This window comes from Microtus ochrogaster, chromosome 5 (genome assembly GCF_000317375.1).
Source record: "Microtus ochrogaster isolate Prairie Vole_2 chromosome 5, MicOch1.0, whole genome shotgun sequence".
Taxonomy (NCBI): Eukaryota; Metazoa; Chordata; class Mammalia; order Rodentia; family Cricetidae; genus Microtus; species Microtus ochrogaster.
Window position 1 is genome coordinate 8692563 of NC_022012.1, and position 26292 is coordinate 8718854.

The following is a 26292-nucleotide window of genomic DNA, read 5'->3' on the forward strand; positions in this document are numbered from 1 at the left end:
CCCGGGCGCCCCGCCCACACCAGGACCCGCCGTGGCTTGTGGGCGGGGTCTCTTCGGAGCGGATTTCGCGCGCTCAGAGCACTGGCCTCCTATTGGTTGTTGCTTTCTTGTCTTTGTGGGCGCTCCCTGCGTAACCTGGGCCAAGGGTTGGGCGGGGTTTCCGAGTGACGTGAGGTTGTTTGTAGCCAATCATAGAGTGGGACGCGAGACCAGGAGGAAGCGGAATCCGCAGCCTAGCGCCCGGTTCGTCTCCCTCCGCCGCGTTCCGGGCCTAAGCGGGAGCGGCGGGGCGGGCGGCAGAGGGTGTCCCGGGACGGCGGCAGAGGCGGAGGGAGACAGGGGGCCTTGGGGGTCGCTAGGTAGGGGCCGCAGCGGCAGACGAGCCCGCGGGCGGGGCAGCCGAGTTCCCGGAGGCCCCGCCTGAGAGCGCGCGGAGGAGCCCGAAAGCAGGATGGCGGCGTCGGCCCTGTATGCCTGCACCAAGTGCACGCAGCGATACCCCTTCGAGGAGCTGTCGCAAGGCCAACAGCTCTGCAAGGTCGGTGGACACCGGGCGCTCGGCGCACCGATCCGCTCCGGGTCCCGGGCATCAGGTGGGCGAGACCGGGGTATCTGCGTCCCGCCTGCTCGAATGCTGGGGCCGGCTCCGCCTTGCTCGGCGGTCTCGGGTGGGGCTGAGCCTGGCGGCCACCAGTCTACACCGTCGCAGAGACCCGATGCAGTCTCTGATCTCACCCCAGTCTTGTCAGGGGCTGCCCTCTCCTTCCACTGGGAGGCAGGGCGCCGTGTTTGCACTTTCTTGCTAGGAACCCGAACCCGAAGCTGCAGAGCTGATGCCATCCTGCTTCCTGTCCCGGAAAGTGAAGCGACTGGTTTGGGAACAGGGTGCTCTGATTTGGAGCTCCTCCCATCCTGTAAAAGCTGGGATGCTGTCTGTGAGCCACCGTACAAAATAGATGTACAAAGTAACACATGTAACCGCCCCTGGAAGTCAGTCCTGACAGCTTCCTTAATTTATGTGTTCCATATCCCACCACATCCAATATAGATAAAAAAAATAATCTATGGCCTCCCCATGAAATTATACTGTGTCTAGCCACTGATGGGCTAAGTCACTCAGTTGTTTACGTTGCCACCCAGGTTTTACTGACATTTCAGACACTTGACTGGGTTGAGTAATTACCAGAAAAGTGAGATTTGATCTATAAATACTGACTAATGTATTCTTATTACAGGAATGTCGGATTGCACATCCTATTGTAAAATGTACTTACTGCAGATCAGAATTTCAGCAGGAGAGGTTTGTATACTGAACACATTTTCACTGTTAAAAATTCCTGTAAGGAATGTCTGGGGATTGTCATATTTGTGTTAAAAGTATTTTGAAAAAATACTTATGCTTCTGGAATTTAAAATTAGGAACTTTTATACATAGTATGAGAGAACACATTAACTAAAATGTCCTGGTGTTTATTTTAGAATTAGGGTTTAATTTGAACATGAGAAAATAGTGGATAATTGATGAATGGAAAATGTATACTTTGCCAACAATCAAAATATAAACAATTACTTTAAAACAATTATTTAATGGAAAAATGCTAAGGAACCAGAGGAAAGAGCTATAGTCTTACCAGCTGCCTTCCAAGACTGAAATCACTGACTTTTCAGTGTGACTGGCAAAGATGTTTTTAACAGAAAATCCTTTTAGAGGACACACAAGTAAGTAGGTCAAGAGAACAAATCATCTTCTTCCTGAATGTGTGGACTTGACAGTGGAGAAGAGCTGACTGAGGAGTGAGATGGGCCTGCTGCATGGGACTGCGTGTTTAGGGATTGGTAAGAGAAGTTTAGAAGCAGAGAAACACAGTAGGGCTTTTGCTTTGTTTTCTTTACAAAAATTACAGAGTAAGTTGGTTGCCTATAAGCACAGTGTTTAGAGGTGGAGGCAGGAGAATTACCACTTGGAAACCAACCTTGACACACATATCCTAAGACCTTGAGACCCTTGTCTCTAATAAGTTAATATGGAAAGTTTGTCTTTAAGAGAAATAACTGCAATCATCCTAAAATTAATAGCATGGTTTAAGAAGCTACTTGTTGTGAATTAGAGTAAGTAATCTACAAATCTTTTGACTCGTCCGTTCATTACAGATGACCATGTGTTACCTCCCTAGGGTGATATGAGTAATCACCTGGATATAATTTCCTTTTCAGCAAAACTAACACAATTTGTAAGAAGTGTGCTCAAAATGTCAAGCAGTTTGGAACGGTAAGTATGTTTTTCATTTCTTGTCATTGTTCATGACTCCCTCATAAAACAGCCCAGTTTTATCTCAGCATAGGGAATAGTCGTGGAAGAAAAGCTCCATAGACTTGATGGGAAAATGAAAGCATTTTAAAACAAGTGCATGCTTTATATGTTATGGAGTGAAGATACAATTACAGCAAATTCCTTAATGTGGTGAACCTATTTGTTTACAGTGTTAATGTAATCATACTTTCCCCCAATTTCTGGAACTTTTTTTGTGGCCATAGTTGAAGGGTTCAAAACTAATGACAGTATCCCATTACAAATTGGCCACATATGTGTTGTAGATGTTACCCATGCTATATAGGTCAAGTGCTGCTGACCTTAAGCCTTCATACTGTCCTGAATCTCAAAGAAGGCAAGCACGTTTATTGTTACTTAAACTGAATATGCTTATGCTAGTTTTTTATATTGTCATTTACTGTGACAACTACTTATGTTCGATGAAATTCTTTTTAGTTAAGTAAATGATCTAACAGTTAAGTCAACTAATATTTACTACAGGTTCATTTCCTCAGATTATAGGTTCTTGAGACTTCTGTGAATAATTGTTTAACCTCATAAGCACATTTTGTATTATGTAAGTGCTATGTAAGTCCTGAGTGTGTTTCCCCCGATGGCCAGATTTCTGAGCATGCATAGTTGAACTTCTTAACTGTCATAATAAAGTTTAGTTGAATGAATAGACCCATATTTGACTTTGAACACGTACTTGGCAGAAACAAATGATTTTAGCTTAATTTCTTTCATTAACTCCCTAAATTTTTACCAACACAGATTGTGTCTTACACAACAAAGTTTTAAATAGCTCAATTAAACTAAATGTGTTTATTTTTCAGCCCAAACCTTGTCAATACTGTAACATAATTGCAGCATTTATTGGTACCAAGTGTCAGCGTTGCACCAATTCAGAAAAGAAATATGGACCGCCTCAGACCTGTGAACAGTGCAAACAGCAGTGTGCTTTTGATCGGAAGGAAGAAGGAAGAAGAAAAGTATGTTTGAGTCATGCCATCTTCTAGAAATCAAATACCGAACAGCTTGGCGATTACTCTAAGTATGCCTCTCAGACATTCGTTTCTGACACCTGGAAGCAGGAGGGGAGGAGCAGCATATCTGTCTGTGGACCGTGTGATCATGCTGGTAGTTGGATGACTACTTTAAAAATCAGCCGTGCTTAATATGCTGTGTGCCTGTGTAGCTCCTGAAGCTACAGCTGGAGGGCCGTTTAAAACAAGGAATTCCAGAGCAGCGTGACAGTACAGTAAAGCTGTCAAGGTTTTTCATTTTGTGATAGCTGTTGTGCACTGTTATCCTCACTTCAGTTTGTAGTAAGTCCCTTCACTGAAGTTACTTAGACTTGTTGATGTAACGAGAACACGCACTGACATTAGCACATAAAATTTGAAGTTAGCATTCTGCCTTTTGTTTAGGCTCATGTTTGTTTCTCTCTGCCTACAGTGACTTAATTATTAGGTGTACAATGGCCATTCTGCTGCTCAGCATTCACACAGGCCTCCTGTTCTCCGTCAGTTTCAGTTGCTTTGGAGGATGACTGTCTCTTTGAGGGGCTTACCCAGATACCCCACAGCACTGTATGTACCCTAGTTGTAGGACATGTCCCTCCAGCCTTTTCTGTATGAAATGAAAGAAGGCAAAATCTCTTATCTTAATTGTCCATAGAAGTTACTCTCCCCTGGACTCACGTGGTTCATCTCGTTATTTGCAGTTGTTGGGGTCCATGAAGTGGCCAGAAACACCAGTGGCTGGCGGGCTGTGACTTGTAAAGGGAATGCAGGGTTAAGTTCCTGCCTGCCCATAACCATTACATGCTTGTGTCTGCTCAAGACAGCTCATATGTAAATGTAATTGAACCCAAGGCCAGGAGAGTGATAATAGCTGAACAAAACGTAACCACATGTTTTTCTGTAAGGTTCATCACATCACAGCCTTTGGAACAATTTTTAAAACTAAAAATGACAGTAGTAAATGACCTGTGGAAAGAACAGTGTTTATGGTGTGATAGGGGAAGCGTGGAAGGGTATCACCACCGTGTTCTGCTTTAGTTGGGGCTGTGATGTCTGTTCGCAGGAGTTTTCCACTGCTCTAGCTATGTGAATGGCTGTAAATAGGATTTTAGACTTAGCAATCAATAGGCAAATCTACAGAAAAACAAACTGAATATGATGAGTATTAAGTATAGGTGATATATTTACCATTGTGAGAAGTACTCTATCATTTTGGTAATTACACTGAGATTAAAACATTCAGGCTAGATTTCTTAAAAACAATTAGCCATTTGTACTTCTTAAAAACATTTTTAGGCTTATTTACATATATTAGTGCTTTGCCTGCATGTGTGACTACCATGTGTCTGCCTGGTGCCTATAGAATGCATTGGAACTGAAGTTAGAGGTTGTGAATCACATGTGTGTGCTGAGAACTGAACCCGGGTCCTCTGTAAGAGCAAAAAGTGTTCTTAAGCCATTTCTTTAGCCCCTGTTGGAGTTCTTTTCTAGAAATAAAGTTACTGTCTCAGAACTAAAGGGCTGTAACAGTGCCAGAGGTTATAAATCAGTTCTCCCAGCCAGTTTAATAATCTCTTGCAATATTATCTCAAGTGTCGGATGTCTTAATTTTTTTAAAAAAAATCTACATATTGCATTCATACTCTGCATTTTATAAAACTCATGCTGTGGCCCAGGCGGTGTGAAGGGTGATTTGCAAGTTGAGTCTGCTGGACTCACTCTTGGGTTAGTTTACAATGCGCTTAATGCAGATTCTTTCTTTAAAGGTCGATGGGAAGTTGCTGTGCTGGCTCTGTACCTTATCATACAAGAGAGTTTTGCAGAAGACAAAAGAACAAAGGAAGAGTTTGGGGTCTTCACATTCCAATTCTTCATCTTCGTCTCTCACTGAGAAAGACCAGCACCATTCAAAACACCACCACCACCACCATCACCACCACCATCGCCACAGCAGTGGCCACCACAAGTAAGCACTTTGAAATCCTTTGTCAAAACCCACCTGGACCACATCATGGGAGTAGTGGTAAGATACTAGGGCAGTTTGTGTTGCACCTGGTGAGCTGCCTTCGTATCTGGTTGTACTGTGAAAATTTTCCACACAATATATTCAGTGTTATAAAAATAGTAAAGAATTCATCTATAAAATTCTCATGTGTGATATCAAAATATATCAGCATTATTTGGCATTTCAATTATGCGAATTAACAAAAGCTTTAATTTTAAATGAGATTTTAGGGTTTTATGTTTGTACGTTTCATTTATTTTTTTAATCTTATGAGTGTACCACCACAAATTTAGAGATTGGAGGATGATGTTGTAGAGTCCCACCTTATGTGGCTTCCAGAGATGAAGCTTAGGTCGAAGGCTTCATAGTAAGCCCTTGATCCTGCTAAGCTAACTTGTTGTCCCAGGACCCAAAGTTAATTTCACTTGCCATTCTTTTATCTTACTAAAATCATATTTAAAACAGCGAGGAAGAAAAACAGCGGATTGTGGAATCCCTTGTTTCTCTTAATACTTTTTTTTTCTTTTGTAGTAGGGATTGAACCTAGGTCCTATGTGCTTAAGCACAGGTTCTACCATTGGGCTACATGCCCAGCCCTTACAGAAGCATTGTTAAACTTGGCAATTGCAAAACGTACTAGATAGTATTTTTAACCATGGATACTATGTTTTTGATTTTTGTTGGTAGTTGGGTTTTTTTTTAAACATAGTTGTAGTAGTAATGCTGGTCAAATCAGACATCTTAATTTTTAAAGTGATTTCAGGCGAGGAGAAATTATGTAGCAGTAAGATCTTAACTAGAGGGTCTGTTTAGATGTAATTTTAGATTTTGTAGGAAAAAATCAGCATTTAAATTAAATATGTAAATGCAAATTGTAAATAAGGACATGATGTATACCTATTTTTCAGAAGAATTTGTTTTTTCTCCAAATTTTACTATTTATCTTTAGAATTTCATATAGTTTTTTAAAATAAGATTTTATATGTAGGAAACAAATGGCTGCCACATTTTGCAACACAAAAGTTTTAGCTTAACTGCCAGCAAACACCTCTTAGATTGTGAGGAGTCATTGGGGCCTTGGCATTTATTATTATGTTGTCGTATTTCCTGGACTGACAAAGGTAAACTGCAATACAGTGACATGTGGTTCAGTAGTATCTGAGTAACCCAAGGAGCAAGTGAATACAAGCCTTGATTCTGTTTCTTGCTTCAAGAAGAATGACAGCTATGTACCGTAAGTCCTAGTCCTCAGACCCTAGATCTTCTCTGGCTGTCTTTCCAGGGTTAATTTTCCTAGCGTGATAGCAAAGACCAAGATGGAGAATTAGGTGACAGCCATCTAATCTTTTAAAAGGGAAGCGGGGAAAGACAATGTTAATTTTCCATTTTTTTTCTCCTTTGGAGGGGTGGATACATTAATTCCTTGTTATTCACGGGAGATCCTTTCTAAGTCCTTTGGATACCAAAATCCAAAGTGCTACAGTCTCCATGATGTGGTCTAGTGTTTGCATGACCTATGCCTTCTTAAGCACTGTAAATGATCTGTATTAGCAATACCTCACACAGTGTACATTATGTTATTTATGCAGAAAAGGCAAAATGGTCTGTATTGTTCAGTGCAGACAACCACTATAGGCTGACCTACATTTTCTCTGCAGTTAGTTGAATCCTCACATGCAGAACCTGGCAATACATAGGGCTGATGGTACATTTTTTTTATCTGATGACTAATATGGATAGGCAAGCCAATGTGTTGGGTTCTGAGGACCATGGATGATATGGTGATTGATGGTGAGAGTTCATTATAGCAGGGCACAGCACTAAAGTCAGTTTGGATCCAGGTATGACAATCCTCAGATCACTAAGATGGAGATTCCAGGAGTTTCTGACAGATCATCAGTGTGCTGTTGCTACTTAATGAGTAATTACATGATTTGGGAAGGCTTACATGTAATAAGGTTTGTTTTAAACATACTTACATACATAAAGAGAAAATCCTTAGAACTGCAGCTGCCAGGTAAAGTGTCCAGCTTTATAGGATCACAGCTCCTTTCTCCCCACTTCTTCATTTACAGCTCAGCATGAATAATATGATTTTCAAGGCTTTTTATTTGTTTGTTTTGGTCTTCTGGGTATATTTTAATCCCTTATTTTACTTTGCTTAAAAGCATAACTGAGCGGGCCATGACGGTACAGGACTTTAATCCCAGCACTCAGGAGGCAGAGGCAGGTGGATGTCTGAGAGTTTGAGGCCATCCTGGTCTACAGAATGAGATCCAGGACAACCAGGAAAACCCTGTCTCAAAAATTCAAAACAAAGCAAAATAAGACTGAAAATGGTCTTATAGAAGTATACATATTATACATGTTAGTACTGTATTAGGTGGTCTTAGTCATATAAACACTTGTAGCCATAAACAGTGAATTACACCTGTGTCACAGATGTGTGATGTGGGATTTTAAATAGCTTTAATAAATCATTATACTACCTTTATATAATAAATTATTACTATATAAAGGTCACACAACCTAGATCATGTGCATTTTTTAAGTTGTATTAATACGGTTTCTTGTTCATAAATAATGTAGTGAAATTAATTTTATGGCAAAATGGAAAGGAAGTCATAGCATTTTAAGTGAAATCAGTTTTAATGAAATTTTCCAGTATGTTCAGTGTGACTTTTGTATTCAGTACAGACCAAGGAGAGACTACAGATTTTAGAGAGGCTGCTTAGGGGAAACCAAACAGAAATGAAAGAAATACGCTATTTCCTGGTCCAGCTCGAGTTATGCGGAGGAGTTTATCTGCATTTGGAATAACCAGATAGATGCAGGCTTCTGTATGGAATGACTAGGGCAGTTGACATGGTCATTCCTGGATTCTTAAATGATCCGGTCTACCACTGTTCGTGTCTCTAAAAGATTTAAGCTGGCTAGTAATCATTGCTCTAGAAGTTTATCCTCTTAGAATGTGATTCGTTCCCTGTGTTAGATTATCTAGCTTCTGTGAACAAAAGATGATAACACAGTTTCATTCTGTGGGGAAAGATGTTAAATGTATCTGTGTTAAATAAATGTTATCATATTACTTGCTTGTTTTTCAGAATCAGCAGTCTAAGTCCTGAGCAGGAGCAAGGAATGTGGAAACAGAGGTATGTATGCTGGTGTATGCTGTGTGTTTGCAGTGCACTTATGTAAATCAGCCTTTCTAATGTAGTTATTTAGATCAGCAAAACTAGTGATGTTCAGTGCTATTTCAGAGGAGGAGTATCTTGTCACTTAATGCTTCTGTCTTATCCTAATCATCTCTGCTAATGTTTGCTTTCAGCCATAAATCTTCTGCAGCAATTCAGAATGAAACTCCAAAGAAAAAGCCCAAGTTGGAATCTAAGCCATCTAATGGAGATAGGTAAAAATGAATTCTTTAGTACTATGAAAATTAAACTTAATTGAGTAGTTCTAGTTCATTATTACTACATATTTTATCTGAGAATAGAAACATGGGTCTCACACACCAACTTCTTTATGTCACATGACCAGTTAAGATTTTAATTTTGGCAATAAGAAAGTGGCACTGAACTATGTTGTTTTAACTGGGGAATAAACTTGGGTTTGAGGAAAGAACAAATCTGAGAATAGAACATTATAGTAATTGTTCTTCAAGGAAAAGAAACACAAATCTGTGGTATTTTTAAATTGGCCTGCTTAGAAATGTTTTGATTTAAAATATGAGTATGACTTTGTTTTTAGTTCATTAGCCAAAGTTTGCTGATGTTACTTACTGTACAAATTGGCTGCCTATTGCTTTACACTAGAAGTATTGACCCCCTAAAAGCTAATACTGAATTATATTTCTGCAGGTGTATGTAATGTGTGCCATTAGTAAGGTAATTTGCCAGTTGCATCCATTTCTGTCAGGTACATATTTTTTTGCATTAGCCTTAAGGATGTTTGTGGAATTGTCTAATTTATGCAATTTGAACATCTGCAGGTTTTCCTTCTACTTTATGTAACTCTGTTTTATTTTTTTCTTTTTAGTAGCTCTATAAATCAGTCAGCAGATAGTGGGGGAACAGACAATTTTGTCCTTATAAGTCAACTGAAAGAAGAAGTGATGTCTCTTAAGCGTCTCTTACAGCAAAGAGACCAGACCATTTTAGAGAAAGATAAAAAGGTAAGAATATATATAGCTCAGTGAAGCCTGGTAAGATTTGCATTTTGGCTTTTATTTAGCCCTTGCAAAATTTCTTTAACTGTTTGATAATGTTTGTAATGCATGACTTTTACAGAACTACAGAAGCCCAAATTGGGTCTGAAACATCTAAAAAGGATAAGTTAAAAAAATGGTGTATTGTAGTAATTTTTGAGCATTTGTTTTCAGTTAGCGTATAAATTTAAAATGAGATATATGTAATATATATAACAAATGGAGTGTATAAATTACTGTAGTTTCAGAGGTAATTAAAAACAATCTTTGGTTGATATGTCTCTGTCAAGCTATCAGCTGATGAGAAGTAATATTCTAATTCCTGTGGTAGTGATTAGCAATAAGTGTTTAAGAGAGCATTTTGTAAGAAGGAGGAGGTGTACTTACTGGCTTTATGATATTTAGCCACATTTAGGATGAAATCCCAATCCTGGCCTTAAGTAAAACATGCTCACTAGTTGAGGTCTTGGTTTCCCATTTCATAAATGTGTGCTGTGCTGACCGTGTGAAGAACTTCCTGCTGCCCTGGGCAGCATGCTGGCCCTGCTCTGTGTCATATTGGAAGGGACCTGACTTCATACTTGGGTCTCAGACAAACATCCACTAGGAAAACAATGAAATAATTTGAGTGACTCCTAAAAATCATTAGTTGTGTTTTGAATAGACAAAAAAAATGAGCACAAAGAAGACTAGAATCTTTAAAAGGCACTGGCCATCAGAAAAAAGGAGGTCAAATTTAAGCGGTTTCAATAGGGTGTAAATAGTGCTCAAGTCCATATCCAGCAGTGCCAGGGCTGCAGTTCCCACACTAGATGGCTGGCGCTCGTCATTTTATCTCTGTTTACTTCTTAGCTTTTGAAAGAGAGTGCCACTGTGTAACTTCTCTAACTCGGGACCACCTGCCTTTTCATCTTAAGTGCTGAGATTAAAGACAGGCACAGCCTCTTTATTTTAGTATGTACCACAGTTTGAGTAAATTCAGTGTGTGAAAATGGGCATTGGTGTGTAATATAAAGTTGGACAGTTTTAGCTGTCTATTTTAGGGTTCTTTATGCATGGCAGAAGTTTTAAATTAACTTGCTTTTATAGAAATGCGTACACAGAGCTTTCATTTATCACGCAAAGCCAGCGTCTGCATTAACGTAGAACAAAAGTCAAATAACATGCCAGATTTACTGCAAACTAGCAGTAGCAGATTGTAGAGTAGTGGCCCTCGCCCTTCCCAGTGCTGCAGCCCTGTATGTGATACAGCAGCCCTAGGATCCAGCTCCTTCCATGGTGTGACCGACCCTTAACCATAAAATTATCATCAATGATAGTTCATCGCTTCAGTTTTGCTACTTCTGTGAATTGTAGTGCGAATATCTGTGTTTTCCAATGGTCTTAGGTGACCCTTGTGAAAGGGTTGTTCAACCCACTAAGGGGTTGCGAACCACAGGTTGAGAACCTCCATTGTAGACTCTTTGGTCCTTTATCCCTAGACTGTTGTGTTTAGGTAGTTTGTTGGCATTTCCTGCTTTACTGTTTGCTTTAAAAATCAAAAACCTAGCAAGTTTATAATTAGGGTCGTAAGGAAAATAATTATGTATCTAAAATTAACTACACACTTGACGTTTTTCTTTATAATTCTAAAGGGATCAAGTTAGTTTCCTGTCCCTGTTTGAACTCTTGAGTGATTTTTAAAACCAGGCACTGTACTAGGTCAGAAAGAGTCACAGGCAGATAAATTGATGGTGTCTTTACCCTCTAGTGTTGACAGTCTGGAAACAGATCACAGTTCAGCAACTAGAATAATTACCAAAGTTGGTAGTATAAGAATTGATTGGTGTTTCACAACAGATGTCTGTTTACAATGTACAGTATTGGCCCAGGAGAGGGACTAAAGCCCTTTGTTTGGAAGGATGAGTATAAAACTCAATTTTCCTTTTGGCTTTTGCATCTTTTCATATACTAGGTACTTGGTAATCAGTACAAACTTTGAAAGGTTACATAACAACAGAACCCTGAAGCTGTGTCTATATTCTGTTAATAGCAGTGTAGGTTGTAAATTTAAATCATAAGATACTACACTTTGGTTTGTGTTCATATTTATGGAAGCATTGTCCTGTGGTCTCTATACCACTGAATTTTCTCTTAATACTTAACTAATTTGGTTCAGATTTTATAGTAATTGCTTTTCCACACGCATTGATTGTGTTTCTGTGCTGAGAGGTGAATGGAGTGTAATGGCTTCATGTCCATAAGACTGGGTGCGAAGGAACAGTTACAAACACTGTTGCCTTTGTTTGATGACTGTTGTGTACATTTGCACATCATTGAAAGATGATTTTAACTGGAACCTGTTTACTTCATGTGAAGTGTATTTGGTTGGCACACTCTCCAGGATACAAACTGTTAAGCTTTTCTTTGGCATGCTCGTTGTGAAAGTGTGACCAGTTAATCCAAAAGCAACTTCTCCAAGATGATCCTACCATTAAAATCCTGACAGTAGTAGGAAATCCGCTCTTAGTGACATAGAAGATGCAGCTGCCACCACATTTCCACCTGCATCACAAGTGTGCACCTGTGTTGACTGTTTAAGTGGTATGTTTATGAAGGGATAGATACATGTAGACATGAGTGGAGTGGCTTTTTTTTTTTTCATTTCAGTTAACGGAGCTGAAGGCAGACTTTCAGTACCAAGAGTCAAATTTGAGAACTAAGATGAACAGTATGGAAAAGGCTCACAAGGAAACTGTGGAACAACTTCAGGTAAATGGTGTTATTTATGTGACATTTGGAATTGGGCTGGAGATTTAAATCTGTATTGTAGTATTTCTTGACTTAGGGAAGTTGGTGTTATTACCCCTATTTTGTGCATTTCCAGTTTTAATTCTGACTTTATAAAGTTTTGAAAAGGTGACTCACTGCTAATCTTAAAACAGCGTTTACATTAAGTGGGCTTCCTGGAAAGCAGTGAAGACTGTTCACTTGACTGTTGAGCTAAGGTGAAAATACAGTCTTTACTCATTCTTCCCATTTCCTTTTGGATAGCGGAAGGGAGGTAGATAAAGAAAACCACTTCTCAAAGACCATGATTGAAGGGCCTTTATGTTGTGTGCAGGTGCCGCAAATCAAGAGCCCTTAACTGTGGACTGTCTGAAAGTGTTACAGTTTCTTAGGTTCACTATTACAGAATAACTGAAGCTGAGTCTCCACCCTCACAAAGAGGGTAGACAGCAAGCATTAGCACAGAAAGGGTTATTCCCTTATTAAAACTTGTTTGTTTTACACATTTGCTATGAAACTACACTACCTTTATTTCATGTTCTGTAGTTTATAAATTGTCACATTCATAGAGTTCATCTCTGAGTACCAGGCTCAGGGTTTTATTAGTTTATTTATGCTATTCTAGGATCAAACTCTGGTTCTCACATATGCTAGGCAAATGCTCTCTGCCCCTGAGTTTAACTCCTAGGTTTAGCAGCTTTGAATCTTAAGCATACAGATGACGTCATATTCAGACTTGATACTTGAAAGGAGGGTGTAGCTTTGAAAAGAGTGTGTGAATATTGCTTTATTGGTATATTTTATTTTCTGCTGAATTTTTTTTCCGCAACACCTATGGATATTTTCTGTTCCTGTTGTAGTTTGCTATGCTTCATAATTGAATAGTATTTACATATTTCCTGAAGTCCAGATATATATTCCCTGCTCATTAACTCTTTTTACTAGTGGCGGGAATCTGAAAGGAATCCACTGTAGCACCAGAGGCATGGTGAATGTGTTCAGGGAACTTGTTCTTGGCTGGTGATTTGTGGAAATGTATTACCTTCCCTCAGAGATGGCCTCTTGTTCATTAGTTAACTAATTTTACTCACCAACCATTATGCTGTTTTATATTATTCTTATTAAGCTATGTTGAATGTTTACCTGGGCTGTAATCAACCTCCTATAACATAAGTACTGAAGTAAATACTTCCAAGTTATAGAATAACATAAGTACTTTCTAGGTTTGATTTAACCTGGTATGTACTTCCCACTGCTCCAAAGAACAATTACTTTTGTTATAATCAGTTGTAAGAGAAACATTTTTGCTTTAGCCTGGTTGGTGTCTTCAGCTTACTTCCTCTTAGTTGAATTTTTCTATGTTGCCACTATGGCAGACACTCACACAGAAGGGAGGCTGTGTGTGTGTGTGTGTGTGTGTGTGTGTGTGTGTGTGTGTGTGTGTGTGTAGTCAGTGTGTTTTGTATATGCTGTTCATATATGCTCCTTACAAGAGCTGACTTATGAACTGCCCCCATCTTACTGGTGAAACTGATTATGTAATTAGTGAGATGTAGAATACGTACATTGTGTGCCTTAGGTTTACCCGTACGTTCCCCTGTTCTGCATCGGCTCACAATTCAGATTACTCCTCCTTAGCAGTTGTTTCCCCAGGCAGTGAGTTTCTGCCAGAGACACTCTTCACAGCTAAGTATAGTCCCCACCCACTTGTTTTAGTAGCAGTTACTGAGGTGAGTATACCTAGTTGATGATTTTCTCATTTTGTTTTGCTTTTGAGGTAGTACTTCGCTGTATAGCCCAGTTGGCCTCAAACTCAAAATCTTCTTTCAGCCTCTAAGTACTTGGACTTGTCCCTTTGCTCCTGTCTGTTTTCTTAATCTTTTATGATATACAGAATATAATGATTAACAAAGTTTATCTTGCACTAATACCTCTTCAAATATTTTAAACTATCAAACCTAGGAACACAGACTGAAATTTATACCCCAAATGGTATACAATCCTCCTAAGTACCAAATAATGCCAAGCAAAAATTCTCTTTTTTATTAAGACAAGCTAAAAGGAGAGGGTAGTTGCCTGTGAATGTTTTTATGCCCAGGCCACTGCACTGTGGCTGTGTGATTAGTTCTTTGAGCTCCTTGAGGCTCTTGTTGTGGATAAGGTGTCCTCCAGTTAAGTGTGGGTAAGTAGTTAGGCAGGGTCGATGTAATTATTCATTGAACGCTCTTCCTTTATTTAGGCTGACATTTTTAAATGTTTCTGACTTAAATATTAAAATAATTTCATTGACTTCTATAGGGTATAAAGTCAGTATTAGAATAAAATCACTGTATATTTAAATACTGCACTGCAGTTTATATTGCAAATGTTTAAAATAAGACTGATTAAGTTTATTTAACAACCAATGCACCATTTTTCTTAAAGCCTTTGTCTTATATAATTTATCAACAAATTACTAATGTCATTGGGAGACTAAATCTATAAATACATATTGGAAAACAGCTGCAAAAGTATTAAAGAGAAAAACTACCTTCAAGGTCTATTTCTTTAGTTCTGCATTTTAGTCTAAGAATGAAAAATGTAAGTTCAGTTTTTCTTGATTGAAAGTGGAGTTTCAATTTTTGGTAAGCCAGTATAGATACTTGTTGGTAACTATCTCTGCAGACCTGGTGAGTGCTTCCTATTGGTATGTACTCTGAAATTTATTTCTTGGGTTTTTTCCTCTTCTTAGCTGGTGGGTCTGTTGGTTAAATAATACATAGCTACACTGTTACTATTTAAATCTGGCTAGCATTGACTGGGATTTGTCAGAGAGTAACAGCTTAAGCTTATGAGTAGTGCAAACATCCCTTTGTGTGATTTATTTTAGGATTGCTTGTTTTTTGAGTAGTGCCAAAGCTCCATACTGTTTCTTTTGGTTTGGAAACTTCAGAACTGCCTTGATAACTTGTAAACTGTCTGTTTACTCAAGGAACTTCCATTATCTGACTGAAGAATGAGAAAGACTCAGTGAAGGTCCTACCTGTAAATCCCCACAAGCACCACTGGTACCAAACAGGACCCTACAGGCAGTGTTCCTGTCTGATGACCAGGCATTGTATAGTCAGCTGAAAATTCAGATTATTGGTAAAGTGAAATTTTGAGTCCTTTTTTGCTTTGAAGCCTGTCCTGGAACTAGCTCTTGTAGACCAGTTACCAGGTTGGCCTCAAACTCACAGAGATCCGCCTGCGTCTGCCTCCCAAGTGCTAGATTAAAGGCATGCACCACCACTGCCCTGAGAAGTTTTAAGTCTTTGACCAGAAAAAAAGAAGAGTTTTTTTTTATGGAATTATACTAGTACTGTTAGGAATTTGCTTAGATGATACTAAAGTCATTGTCACATGAAAGGACCATCAGGGGCTGGTAAGAAATGGTAACAAATAGCGTCTTACTGCTAAGTCTTACAACCAGAGTTTGATTTCTAGGTCCCACATGGTAGGAACAGGGAATGAGCCCCCCACAATCTTATTGTGTGTGTACACAAATAAATAAAAATTGTTTTTTTAAGAAGGACCTGTGGCAAAGTGATAGAATGATTTTTATAAATAGTCTTATACTTTTCTGCATATCGGTAAACAGCAAATGGAAGACTTCATTCATCTCGCCGAGAAATTCTCCAGAATAAACTTTCGGTTCATTCTTTGATGATATCAGGTGTAGAATAACATGAATTTAAATAGCTTTCATGTCTTTAAAAAAACCAAACCTTTTTTCTTATTTTAAATTTGAATCTTGTAAGGAGAGAACCTCTTGCCATTTCTGGACAAATTTTATTAACATTTGCCAAGAGCTGATAAACCAGTTTAGAATTTTCTTTCTACCTATCTAACCTTAAAAAGATTAAATATATGGATCTCTTAGTGTTTCATTGATAAAATTTTTATACAAATGAAAAAGAGTATGAAGTAGTAGTTTTCAGCATAACTTAATAGTTCAAACGTTTTAAACCTTGAATTTTTGTCTCTCACAGGCCAAAAACAGAGAACTTCTCAAACAGGTTGCAGCCTTGTCAAAGGGTAAAAAATTTGACAAGAGTGGAAGCGTGCTAACATCTCCTTGAGAAGGTCGCTTGTGTAGCATTTCTGCTTGACAGTGTATATTTGAGGGTCCTGTGAAGCCCTTATGTTCTGTGCAGTGGAAAATATTTTTACATGCCAAGTAAATTGGTGTGTTTCCTATTCACTTTTATAATTGACACAGCATTTTTTAAGTTGTAAACATGCAGATAAAACTTCAGCTGGTTTGGAGTGACTTCTTAATTCTTTGATACCTAGAACTTTTTTCTAGCAATAGTATTAAAGGTTGTGGGGTGCACGTATGTGCGCTATATAAAATGCAACATGCAATAATGGAGTGGTTAGAAGAACAGCAGCAGGGTTTTGTGTTTTGCTTTTGTTTAACACTATGCTGATTTCAGATAAATAGTTTTCAATTTAGAAATGCAAAACTTTTAAACAAGGAAAATGGTGAACACTGGTTTTTTGGGAATTGTATTTTTACTTCGCATCAACATAAATTTAGAAAATCATGGTGCTTTTATTAAAAGAGCTTCAGAGTATATGTAAATATGTTTTTAAAAGTTACATCACTAACATTAGTTTAGTAATCTAACATTTCATTGCTGTTATAGGATTGATGTTTACTGTACAGCATCCAAGATAAAATGTGTTTTTGTTTTGTAAAAACTGTAGATTTTTACTTACAAGTGCCTTTTGCCACCTAATGTTTTTATTTATAGGAATGCTGAACTTTTGTACATATGGTTTGTTTAAAAATCATGTTAATACGTGTTTGTATATAAGTGCATATGTACAGAACCCAATTTCAAAAAGAAATCAATTGTCAAGACTTCATATTAAGAATTAACTGATAATGCATATAGACTTAAGTGATTTTGTGCTTTGTTTCTGTATCATAAGGGAAACTATTGGTCATTGAGTTCATTTAATTATGTTGAAATACTTTCCTAAAGATTTAATTTTAACTCCGCTTTGATAGAGTGATTTTATTTTTATGTTGTGTGGCTTCACGTTTATATTTTGTGAGTTACATGTTTTACTTTATTTTTATATGAAATTTCTTTAAAATTTATAATGTTTCTATAACGGTCCATATATCTGCTTTTTTTTTTATAATGTGTTGCTAAGTTAATATTTATGTACACCATACTTTGTAAATTTAATACAAATCTGGAAAATTAAATAACTTTATAATCAAATCCGTGCTTAGATCTGAATAATAATTGAAATCCGTAAGATTCAGACACTATTTATAAGTAATTTGTCTCAAAGTATAAAATTGTCTATAAAGGAATACAGTAGTATGGAATAGATTCTGTGAAATTGCAAATTAGCTTCTGAACTCCAGTGGTTTTAAGCCAGTGACTGAAATTGATTATTTTAGTTGTGGTTTCGAGATGAATTTTAAACTAAAGGCATTGCTAGAAACCACATATGGCTTCTTTTTCTTAGAAATGTGCAGTTAAACTTCTTTGAATCAGCTCTGAAGGTTTTGTTTTTAGATAAAAGTTTATAATGGTCTTCATATCAAAGATTAATGTTCTTAAAGCATACTTAATTATAACAGTTCTTTTTAAGTTATTCAAGTTTTAGTAAACTTCCCACAGTTGTTTACTACAAGTGAAGGCAAATCTACCAATTTGCAAACACATAGTTTTCAAGTAACAGTAAGATTGAATGGGTCAGATTTGGAAAAAGCAAGGCAGTCTGTTGTTATGAGGCCCTCACAAATAATGTTAATTTATTATACTGTTCTCAACCATAGGAGATAATGCCTTAATGTGGATGCTACGTTTGGAGGATTTCCTGCATTCAGAAAGTAGTCATTACTTTGCTTTAAATTCTGTAATTATTTGTATTACAGTTTCCTGGCCACTTTTCAATCCACAGTAGTCGCAATTCTAAATGAACTATAGTAGTTCTGGTACTTTATTGGAGACAATAGAAACGGAATCCTCCCGTCCTTCGTTAACTAACATGGAAATTGAGAATCAGCTTAAAATAGTGAAGCTTTGTAAAGTGCAAGGCTGAAACCTAAATTTAGGGACTTCAGGCCGTTCAGTTCTAATTAGACAAACTCTTTACTTCCATGACCTTATTTTATAACTTTTCTTTTTGCAATTGTATAAATTAGTAATTGAGTCCCAGTCCCAGATATGTAGTGTGTTGACCGAATGAGTTGATATCCTTTAAATGTGGACCTGTCCAGAGATACTATGGTGTGCTGTATTGTGCTTTTAGCCTGTTCGCTGCAGTTAGCATAGCCCAGTGAGGGCCATTTGAGCTCCAATTATCATGTATTAATAGCCTGTGAATATTAAGGTCATCTTTAGAGTGTATTGGTCTAAATATGCATTTTACAATGAACTGTTAATGCTGGTCACATGTATAAATTAATGAAATACTGTACCTGTACACATCTGACTGTTGACATTTTGTACTTTTTTTCTAAACCCAACTATTTCACAATAAAAAGGATGCCAAAAGTTTTGTGTTAATTCTACTAGGACAGATTACTCTAACTTGGGTGGAAATACACACAAAATAAATCCTAAGGACCACAAATCCAAAACTGACTTCAGTCTGAAATCAAGGTGTTGGCAGGGTGGTCCTGGTGGGGCCCTTGTCAGTCCCTCTCATCCCACTCTGCGAGCTCCCTTCCAGTCACCTCCTGAAATCTCCCTGCTTTCTTACAGGGTGTATTGTGCCCTCCTGCGTCAGCATACTCTCCCCATCTCACACTCTTAGAAATATCTGCAAAATCCCAGTTTTTCAGTAGCGTGCCATATTTCCAGATGTAAGAATCTCATGGATGTTTGAGGCAAAGCATTATCGACCATACTCGAAGGTTCGTGGTTTTCCCTCCCAGTGAAGTCCTGGCAGTAGATAAGAGGGAAATGACTGGGACTAATATTAGAATATCCTGCCCAGTTCATTCTGCCTTAGTGACATGGATAAGCAAATCTGAATATACAGTTTAACATAGTCTAGAAGGTAAAAGTGATGCATTGACGCACTGAATGAATTTATGTTCATAGACTAAAGAGAAACATAAGACGAGCAGTAATTGGTCACCATTGGCCAGTGGTTAGGGACCAGTTCATTATTTTGAGCATTGGTTTAATTATTTTCAAACACTAGACGAATAGACTAGAGGCGCTTTTAGGAGGAAAATCTTACTGAATGCCAAAATTTAGGATGGAATAATGATCTGTTTTTGCAACTTGCAGTAGAGAGAGGGCACCAAAAGTAGCTAAAACTTAGGAAAAGACACAGTTAATCTCAGTGTTTCTGGTAGAGTAACACTCCCTATAAAAGAGTTGCCCAGTTGGTAGGCTTAGCTTCTTTCAAAGTAGCAGGAAATAGAACCCCAGGTTGGATTGAAGGGTACCCCAAAAGGATGTGATTGGCACTTTTATTCATAAATTGCAAGGGGGATGAAAGCTATTGAGGTGGTACCTGAAGCTCTCCAATATCCAATTACTTGGTGGCCCTCATTTGGAATGTGGAACAAATTTCAAAAGCTTTTCTTTCAAAAATTTATACAATGGTGGAATTTGTATACTGGTTATCTTGTGTGATTGAAGAATGACTCTCACACAGACCCTGCAAGGAAAAAAAAAATGAAGAATCATCTCCCATTGTGATAATAGTATAATTACTCTTTACAAGTCCTTGTGATAGCTGCTAAATACATTAAATGCTTGGCTAATCACATGGAGAGATAGCTTGGAATAGAAACAAAGCAGGATTGGTTGAGCTGCTGCTTTTAAGTGACTGATGTATAAATTACTGTCCCTTTTTTTGTGAGGAGGAAAAAAAAGCAATGCAAACAGCATTATGAATGCCTGTAATTCCAACACTTGCGAGATTGAGGCCAACCTGACCTGTGTGATGAGACCCTTTCTTAAAAGACAAAACACCGGCACCAACCATCCCTACCAAATTACACTCAGTTTGTGTGTACTGAAGAAAAAAATGTGAGCAGAATTAAGTTCGAGTAAGAAAGGAAAAGGATGTACCCAGCACTCCTGGTTGTCCCTGGAGACATTGATTGATTCTGCTCACTTTCTTCCAGCGACGCCTGAGTAATGGCTGTTGTATGCTGTAGTGTAATTTTGGTTCCTGCTTCTCCCTCCTAACAAACAGTATCAGTGCCACAGAAGAACATAGGCTGGAACTGAACTCTGGTAGAGACGTTCCATTCGCCAGGTGTTGCTTGGAGTTACAGGTGCAAAGACCAGATGTGCACGCACCAGATGGTTGCAGGGAGCACAGAGGCTGTAAGGGATTGCACTGCTGAGGGAAGAACTGAAGTGTTGAGAAAACTGAAGAAGTTCAGGGCCCAGCTTTGCCTCAGCTACCTGTGTCTCCTGCCTTTTCCCTGGCCTTGGTCTCACCTCAGCCCTTTATGGAAAGGTCAGAGGTGATCAGGCCTCTATCCTGTGTCTCCTTTTAAAATTTCAAAACAATATTCATTTCCTAGGTTCTTAAATGTTACCTCTAAAGTCCAGTGTTACAAAAACATATAATAGCAGACCAGATCCACGTTCATTTCCACACTGTATCTTGGTGCAATTTGGCAGTTCCATTTAGATGTCTAAGCCTCTTACAGATATCTTACTATTTTACCTTTTTATCTACCGTGTGGGGTATGTGTGCATGAACACACACACGGACACACGATGGACACCAATGCCACAGTGTGCGTGTGGAGGTGCGAGCACTAGCAGGAGTCAGTTCTCTCCTGTGTGAGCCCTGGGATTCAAGCCCAGGCCATCGGGTTTAGGGACAGGCACCTCTACCCGCTGAGTCATCTTGCCAGTCCAAGTCTTCAGTTTATTATGTTCAAGGTTGTTAGCTATGCCCCGACCCCCAGTCAAAATGGCAGCCCAACCAGCCCCTCCTGGTGTTCTCACCTTAGTGGAAACCATTCAGTTAGTTGAGGCCCAAGTCTTCAGAACTGCCCTGCCTCTTCTCTTTCTGACACTCTGCCCATTCTTTCAAAATTTCTACCAGGTCTAACTTCAAACAAAGCCAGAATTTGACGACTTTGCCCCGTTTCCACTGCTCGGTCACTTGGCTGTAGTTGATTCTTAGAGTAAGCCTATGAGGTCACCTTATCTCTGGCCTCCAGTGGTTTCTTTTTTGAAGACCTTTCCTGGAGACAGTTTTAATGATCAGGGCAGCTGAGGTTGGAGAGGGTCTGCTCCTGGGATGAAGCAAATAAAGGCTGGTCAGCTTCCACGGTGCTGCAAACAAGCCTGCACAAGCAAGAGCTGTTAGTAAAGGTGGCTGCAAGCTCAGGCCGAGATCACCTGACCTAGTGCAACGTAGACTGGTGGATTATTAACCCTGGTTCTCACAGTTTTACAGGCCAAGCCCATGAAGGCACTGGCTGACTTCCACTTGTGGAGGGGGTTCATTGTCATCCCCTCCTCAGGGGAAGTCAAGGCAGCCTGCTTCTCCTCGTGTCTACGGCATGATCTCATGTCTTTCTGCTGCCATCACTTGGTGATCCAGCAGGAGAATTTTGGAGAGAAAACAAATGCAAACTCCTCTGTCGAAGCCGGAAAATGGATTTACATCTCAGCTCTCCAGTAGCCTAAAGACCTTGGCTTTAAAACAACCTATACAAAACTACAAGTCGCTGACTCATGGGTAGCTATCCCTCCATCTTAAAGTCTGTGCATACAAGAGGAAATGAAGACTCTTGCTAAGATTTTAACCTTTTTGTTAAAATTCCTACCATTGTCCACCAGAGGGAGGGCTCTGCTACAAAACCATACTACCTTTAGCCATCTCAGTCCTAGGACCTTCATGGTTAGAGTAAGCTTCTCCAGTTAGCTTATAGTACTGGTTGTGAGCCTACCCTTTAAGGGCTGAGCCATTATCAGCCCTCTAGTTACTTACAGTTGAATATTTTGTTATATGTGAGAATACATTTTCAGAAGCAATTAGTTTTAGGTAATTCCATCATCCCCCCATCCAGTCAACCAAAAAGCTCAATAAAAGCAAATTTTAAAATAAAATTTTCTCTTTGGATGGATTGATTTTAAATTCAGAATTGCTGTGGGAACTCCTTCAGCCAATGGCCTTTAAGGTACCAGCCCCCTTGGGCATGGTCTCTTATACTATAAATGCTGCTGTAAATCTTGCACACACATCTGCTCATGCACTCGCTCTTTCTCTCCTGGCTGCTGGATTTGGTTCCTGTTCTCTGTTCGTGCAGAGGACTGTGATTTGAGAGTCTACCCCTAAATAAATAAACCTTTGTTATACTCAATTCTGAGCTAGTGTTAGATTATTTTATAGCATTCATCTTCATCTGACAAGAAACTGCTCTTGCCTGGACTGCTGATGTTATGTTGTACATGCAGGAACCACAGAGAAATGACTGCTGAACTTGCCTAAAGATGAGACAGTCCTTTAGGGTTCCTGCTTCATGAAAGAGTTGCTAGACATTCTGCAGGACACAGAAGACAGTTACTGACAAACTGCCAAGATAGGTGGAACTGTCTTTGAAATTCCCTGCCTCATGGGAAAGTCTGCTGAATACTATGGGTCCACAGCCTGAAGATGGATGCTCCAACTGTACAGAAGAACTTTGAGTGACTGTCCAGGCAGCGAGATGTCTCTGTCAATTCTAGAGTTTTGGAAGTTGCTTACAATGTACTTCCTCTTAACTTAGGAAATATTATATCCTTCTGGGGCCTTTGATGGGTTGAAAAATAGATAGTTATAATTATGGTTTTCCTTAGTTATGGTGAAAGATAAATTAGGTATAAATATTGTAGCTGTAATTCTTGCTTGACACCTGTTTTGTTAAAAACCTTCCTTTTTATTTAGACAGAAAAGGGGAGGTAATGTGGGATTCCCCTTGTATGCTATGAATGTGTTTGGTTAATGAATAAAGAAGCTGCTTGGGCCTATTGCAACGCAGAAGAGGGCAAGGCAGAATTCCAAGCAGAAAAAGGAGGAGAGAGTAGGTAGACTCAGAGAAACCATATAGCCACTGTAGGAGATAGATGTCAGATGCTGGAACCTTACCGGTAGGCCACAACCACGTGGCAATACACATATTAATAGAATTGGGTTAATATAAGAGCTTGCCAATATGAAGTGTGAGCTAATAGGCCAAGCAATGTTATAATAATACAGTTTCTGTATGATTAATTCAGGTCTGGGCAGCCAGGAAGGACACTCACAAGCAGCCTCCACCAATGCAGAATTAGTATTTTTTAAGTTGCTTTGAGAACCTCAGATGGAATATTTTTTAATTTTATTTCCTTTCACTGGTCCCAGTAATGCTTGGATTACAGTTTGTCCTCCTCTCCCCAGTGGGTGCACCTAGAGATTTTCCTGTTCTTAGGACATCATGGTACATTAAGAGACAGCAGTCCTGAGTTGGATGCCGAGAGCCTATAAAGTCAGTGTGTCCTGGGAAGACGTGGCCTGGATAGTGCATCCCTGTGCTTTCTGTGGATGCAGCATGCTGCCATGCAACACAAAAAATTGTGAGGCTGTGACACTGCTCCATGTCTTCAGTCCCACCGAGTCAGAAGTGACATGCTTTGAGTGGCAAGCTTAAAACCAGCAGTTTCTCAACCTGTGGGCCTCAACTGGCCACTTTGTGGGTCAAATATCAGATGCTTACGTTGTGATTCATAACAGTAGCAAGATTACAGTTATGAAGCAATAACATTTTTTGATTTTTATGATTGGGGTGGAGGTCACCACAACATGAGGACTGTATTAAAGGTTCACAACAGTAGGAAGGTTAAAAACTGTTGCTTTATAGATGGTCCTTAAAGTATCGTTGCTTGATTTGTGATTTCAGGTGACAGGCTTCCCTTTGCAAATTGGACAGTTTGGGAAACCCGGAGTTCTAGAGGCTGGGCTGTTTAGCTTTTGTTGTAAATTCTTCTTGTATTGATAATTTTCAAAAAAAAATTATGTCTCCTTTGCCATGTGAAAGCCTCACAAATTTTGGTAGGATAAAGTGTGTCAGTTTGCTTTGTCAGGGGAAATTATTAGCAATCGTTGAGTGAATGTCCCGTGTTATGGAAGCACTGGACCAAATATTTTAGTGTGCCAGCACCTTGAATAACACACCTGGCATGTTACAGCTTAGTCACTGTATAATTTAAAAGATTTCTGAAAAAGGAGTGAAACCCAAAATAGGGGTGGAACAGGTCTGAAGATGGAGTCATGGCACTTGGCTGCCCAGTTGTTAGTGTATCTGGCACCTCAGTCATGGCTTTCAGCCTTACAGTATAAGGTATGCGCGTGTTGCATTTAAATTCCAGTCTTACGTTCCACATCTCTGCAAATGCTTCCAGAGGTTCCTTAGCCCAGCACCTAGCATCCATTAGGTGGATGGCTGTCTACCGCCATTTGTGGTAGTAGAGAGGTCATGGCCCTTCTCTTCTCCAGCTTCCGTCTGCTCACTCTTTTCAGTTTAGGTCCTTTCTGGCTCAGCTCATACCAAAGCAGGGAAATATGAGTCATGTTTTACTTTGTTTTTGTTGGCCTTGAACTCGATGTGTAGGGGCAAGAGTGACATTAAACTCCTGACCCCTGGCTCTGACCCCTGAGCAACACAGTTACAGGCATATGCCCTCGTGCCTGGCTTCACCTGGAAACTTCACACTCTGGACTCCGCAGATGTCCATAGCTGACGTCCTGAGATGGGACAGGCAACTGAGCAGAGCTGTGGCTTCCCCACATTGCCCTGGCTCCCTCCAGAAGTCACTGAGACGTTTCACCTCTGTGATGTGGGCATGCCATGCATCCATGGCCTTATGCTGGCCTGGAAACTCAGCTTGATTTTGAGTCCTAAATGAAGATTCTTTGCTGGATTCTCTCATGGCTTACTTCCCTCCCTCCCACCCACCCAGAGCAGTCTTGAGAAAATGTTAGGACACTGTCAAGCCAGCTGGGCCTCACTTCCACAACCAGAAACCCTCTTCACAGCTCAGCTTTGTGCTCATTCAGTCTGTTCTATTAAGAATAAATCAGATTTCAAATCTTAGCTGAGAGGATCTGTTGGAGGTTGCAGACCCCTGGCCCCTTGACTGTCTTTGCCTGCCTCAGACCCTCTGCCTGCTGGAGAGAACTGAGCAAAACAACTTGTTTTCCTGTGCCTGCGGCTGCTCTAGGAGACCCTGATGGCAGGGGAGTGGGTTCTGATGGGTTTGTAGCTGAAAGATCCTGAGAGCTGGGGCGTGGCTATCAGTTAAGGATCCCTATATAAGCTTCCCTAGAGCACAATAAAATTGGCATTCTTGTAACAAGGATGACCCGTGTCCCCGTGTCTCTGTCTGTCTGTGTGCATGTGATTTTAAGTCTCCAGCCTAGTTCCTGGCTTGAATACTGTCCCCATAGTGCAGGCACTACAAGAATCCAACTGACTGACCTGGCCCAAGTATCTGTTGCAAAACCATTCAGCTCTGGCTAGGGGCAGAGACCTCTGCAGTCTTTGTGGCCACCAGATCTCTACACCTTGGGAAAGGCAGTCCACATGAGCAGTGGTGGATGGTGTTGATACGGCCTCTCGGGGTACTACAGGTAATGTGTCAACTTCCAATACACACTTAAACTTGTTTTGAGCAAAGTTTAGAACAATTTTTTCCTCACAGACTTCCAAAGTACACTATAGGATATATTTACATTGTAAAGTAAAATGTATTATCCTTTTGTGTTTTAATTCTGATGGGTGCATGTACCCTCTCATGACGTCATATTACCAACCTATGGATGCTGTTTCCTAAAGATTGGAACATTCCAGCCTACAGGGAAGCTCCTTAGGCTGGAAAGTAAACAGCTCAAAATAGCTTCTGGAAGTCCCGGAAACTGATCAGATTCACTAGATCCCTACCTCCCAGAGTAAAGAAGCCAGGCTGCACTGGGGACT

General features: G+C 39.6%; 1 protein-coding gene across 2 annotated transcripts; it reads left to right on the top strand.

Moving 5' to 3' along the window:
* The first annotated feature begins 256 nt into the window (after positions 1 to 256).
* Positions 257 to 18874, top strand: Fam76b (family with sequence similarity 76 member B). 2 transcript variants are annotated; one of them, XM_013346090.2, is made up of 10 exons: positions 257 to 538; positions 1236 to 1300; positions 2215 to 2269; positions 3148 to 3303; positions 5103 to 5302; positions 8446 to 8493; positions 8670 to 8750; positions 9383 to 9515; positions 12198 to 12299; positions 16328 to 18874. In XM_013346090.2, exons 1-10 carry the CDS (start codon positions 452 to 454, stop codon positions 16415 to 16417), a joined length of 1017 nt encoding a protein of 338 aa, XP_013201544.1. In that variant the 5' UTR covers positions 257 to 451; the 3' UTR covers positions 16418 to 18874. The 2 variants fall into 2 exon arrangements, with proteins under 2 accessions (XP_013201544.1, XP_005346862.1); XM_005346805.3 differs by having other exon boundaries at positions 258 to 538; positions 9380 to 9515.
* The last annotated feature ends 7418 nt before the right edge of the window (positions 18875 to 26292 follow it).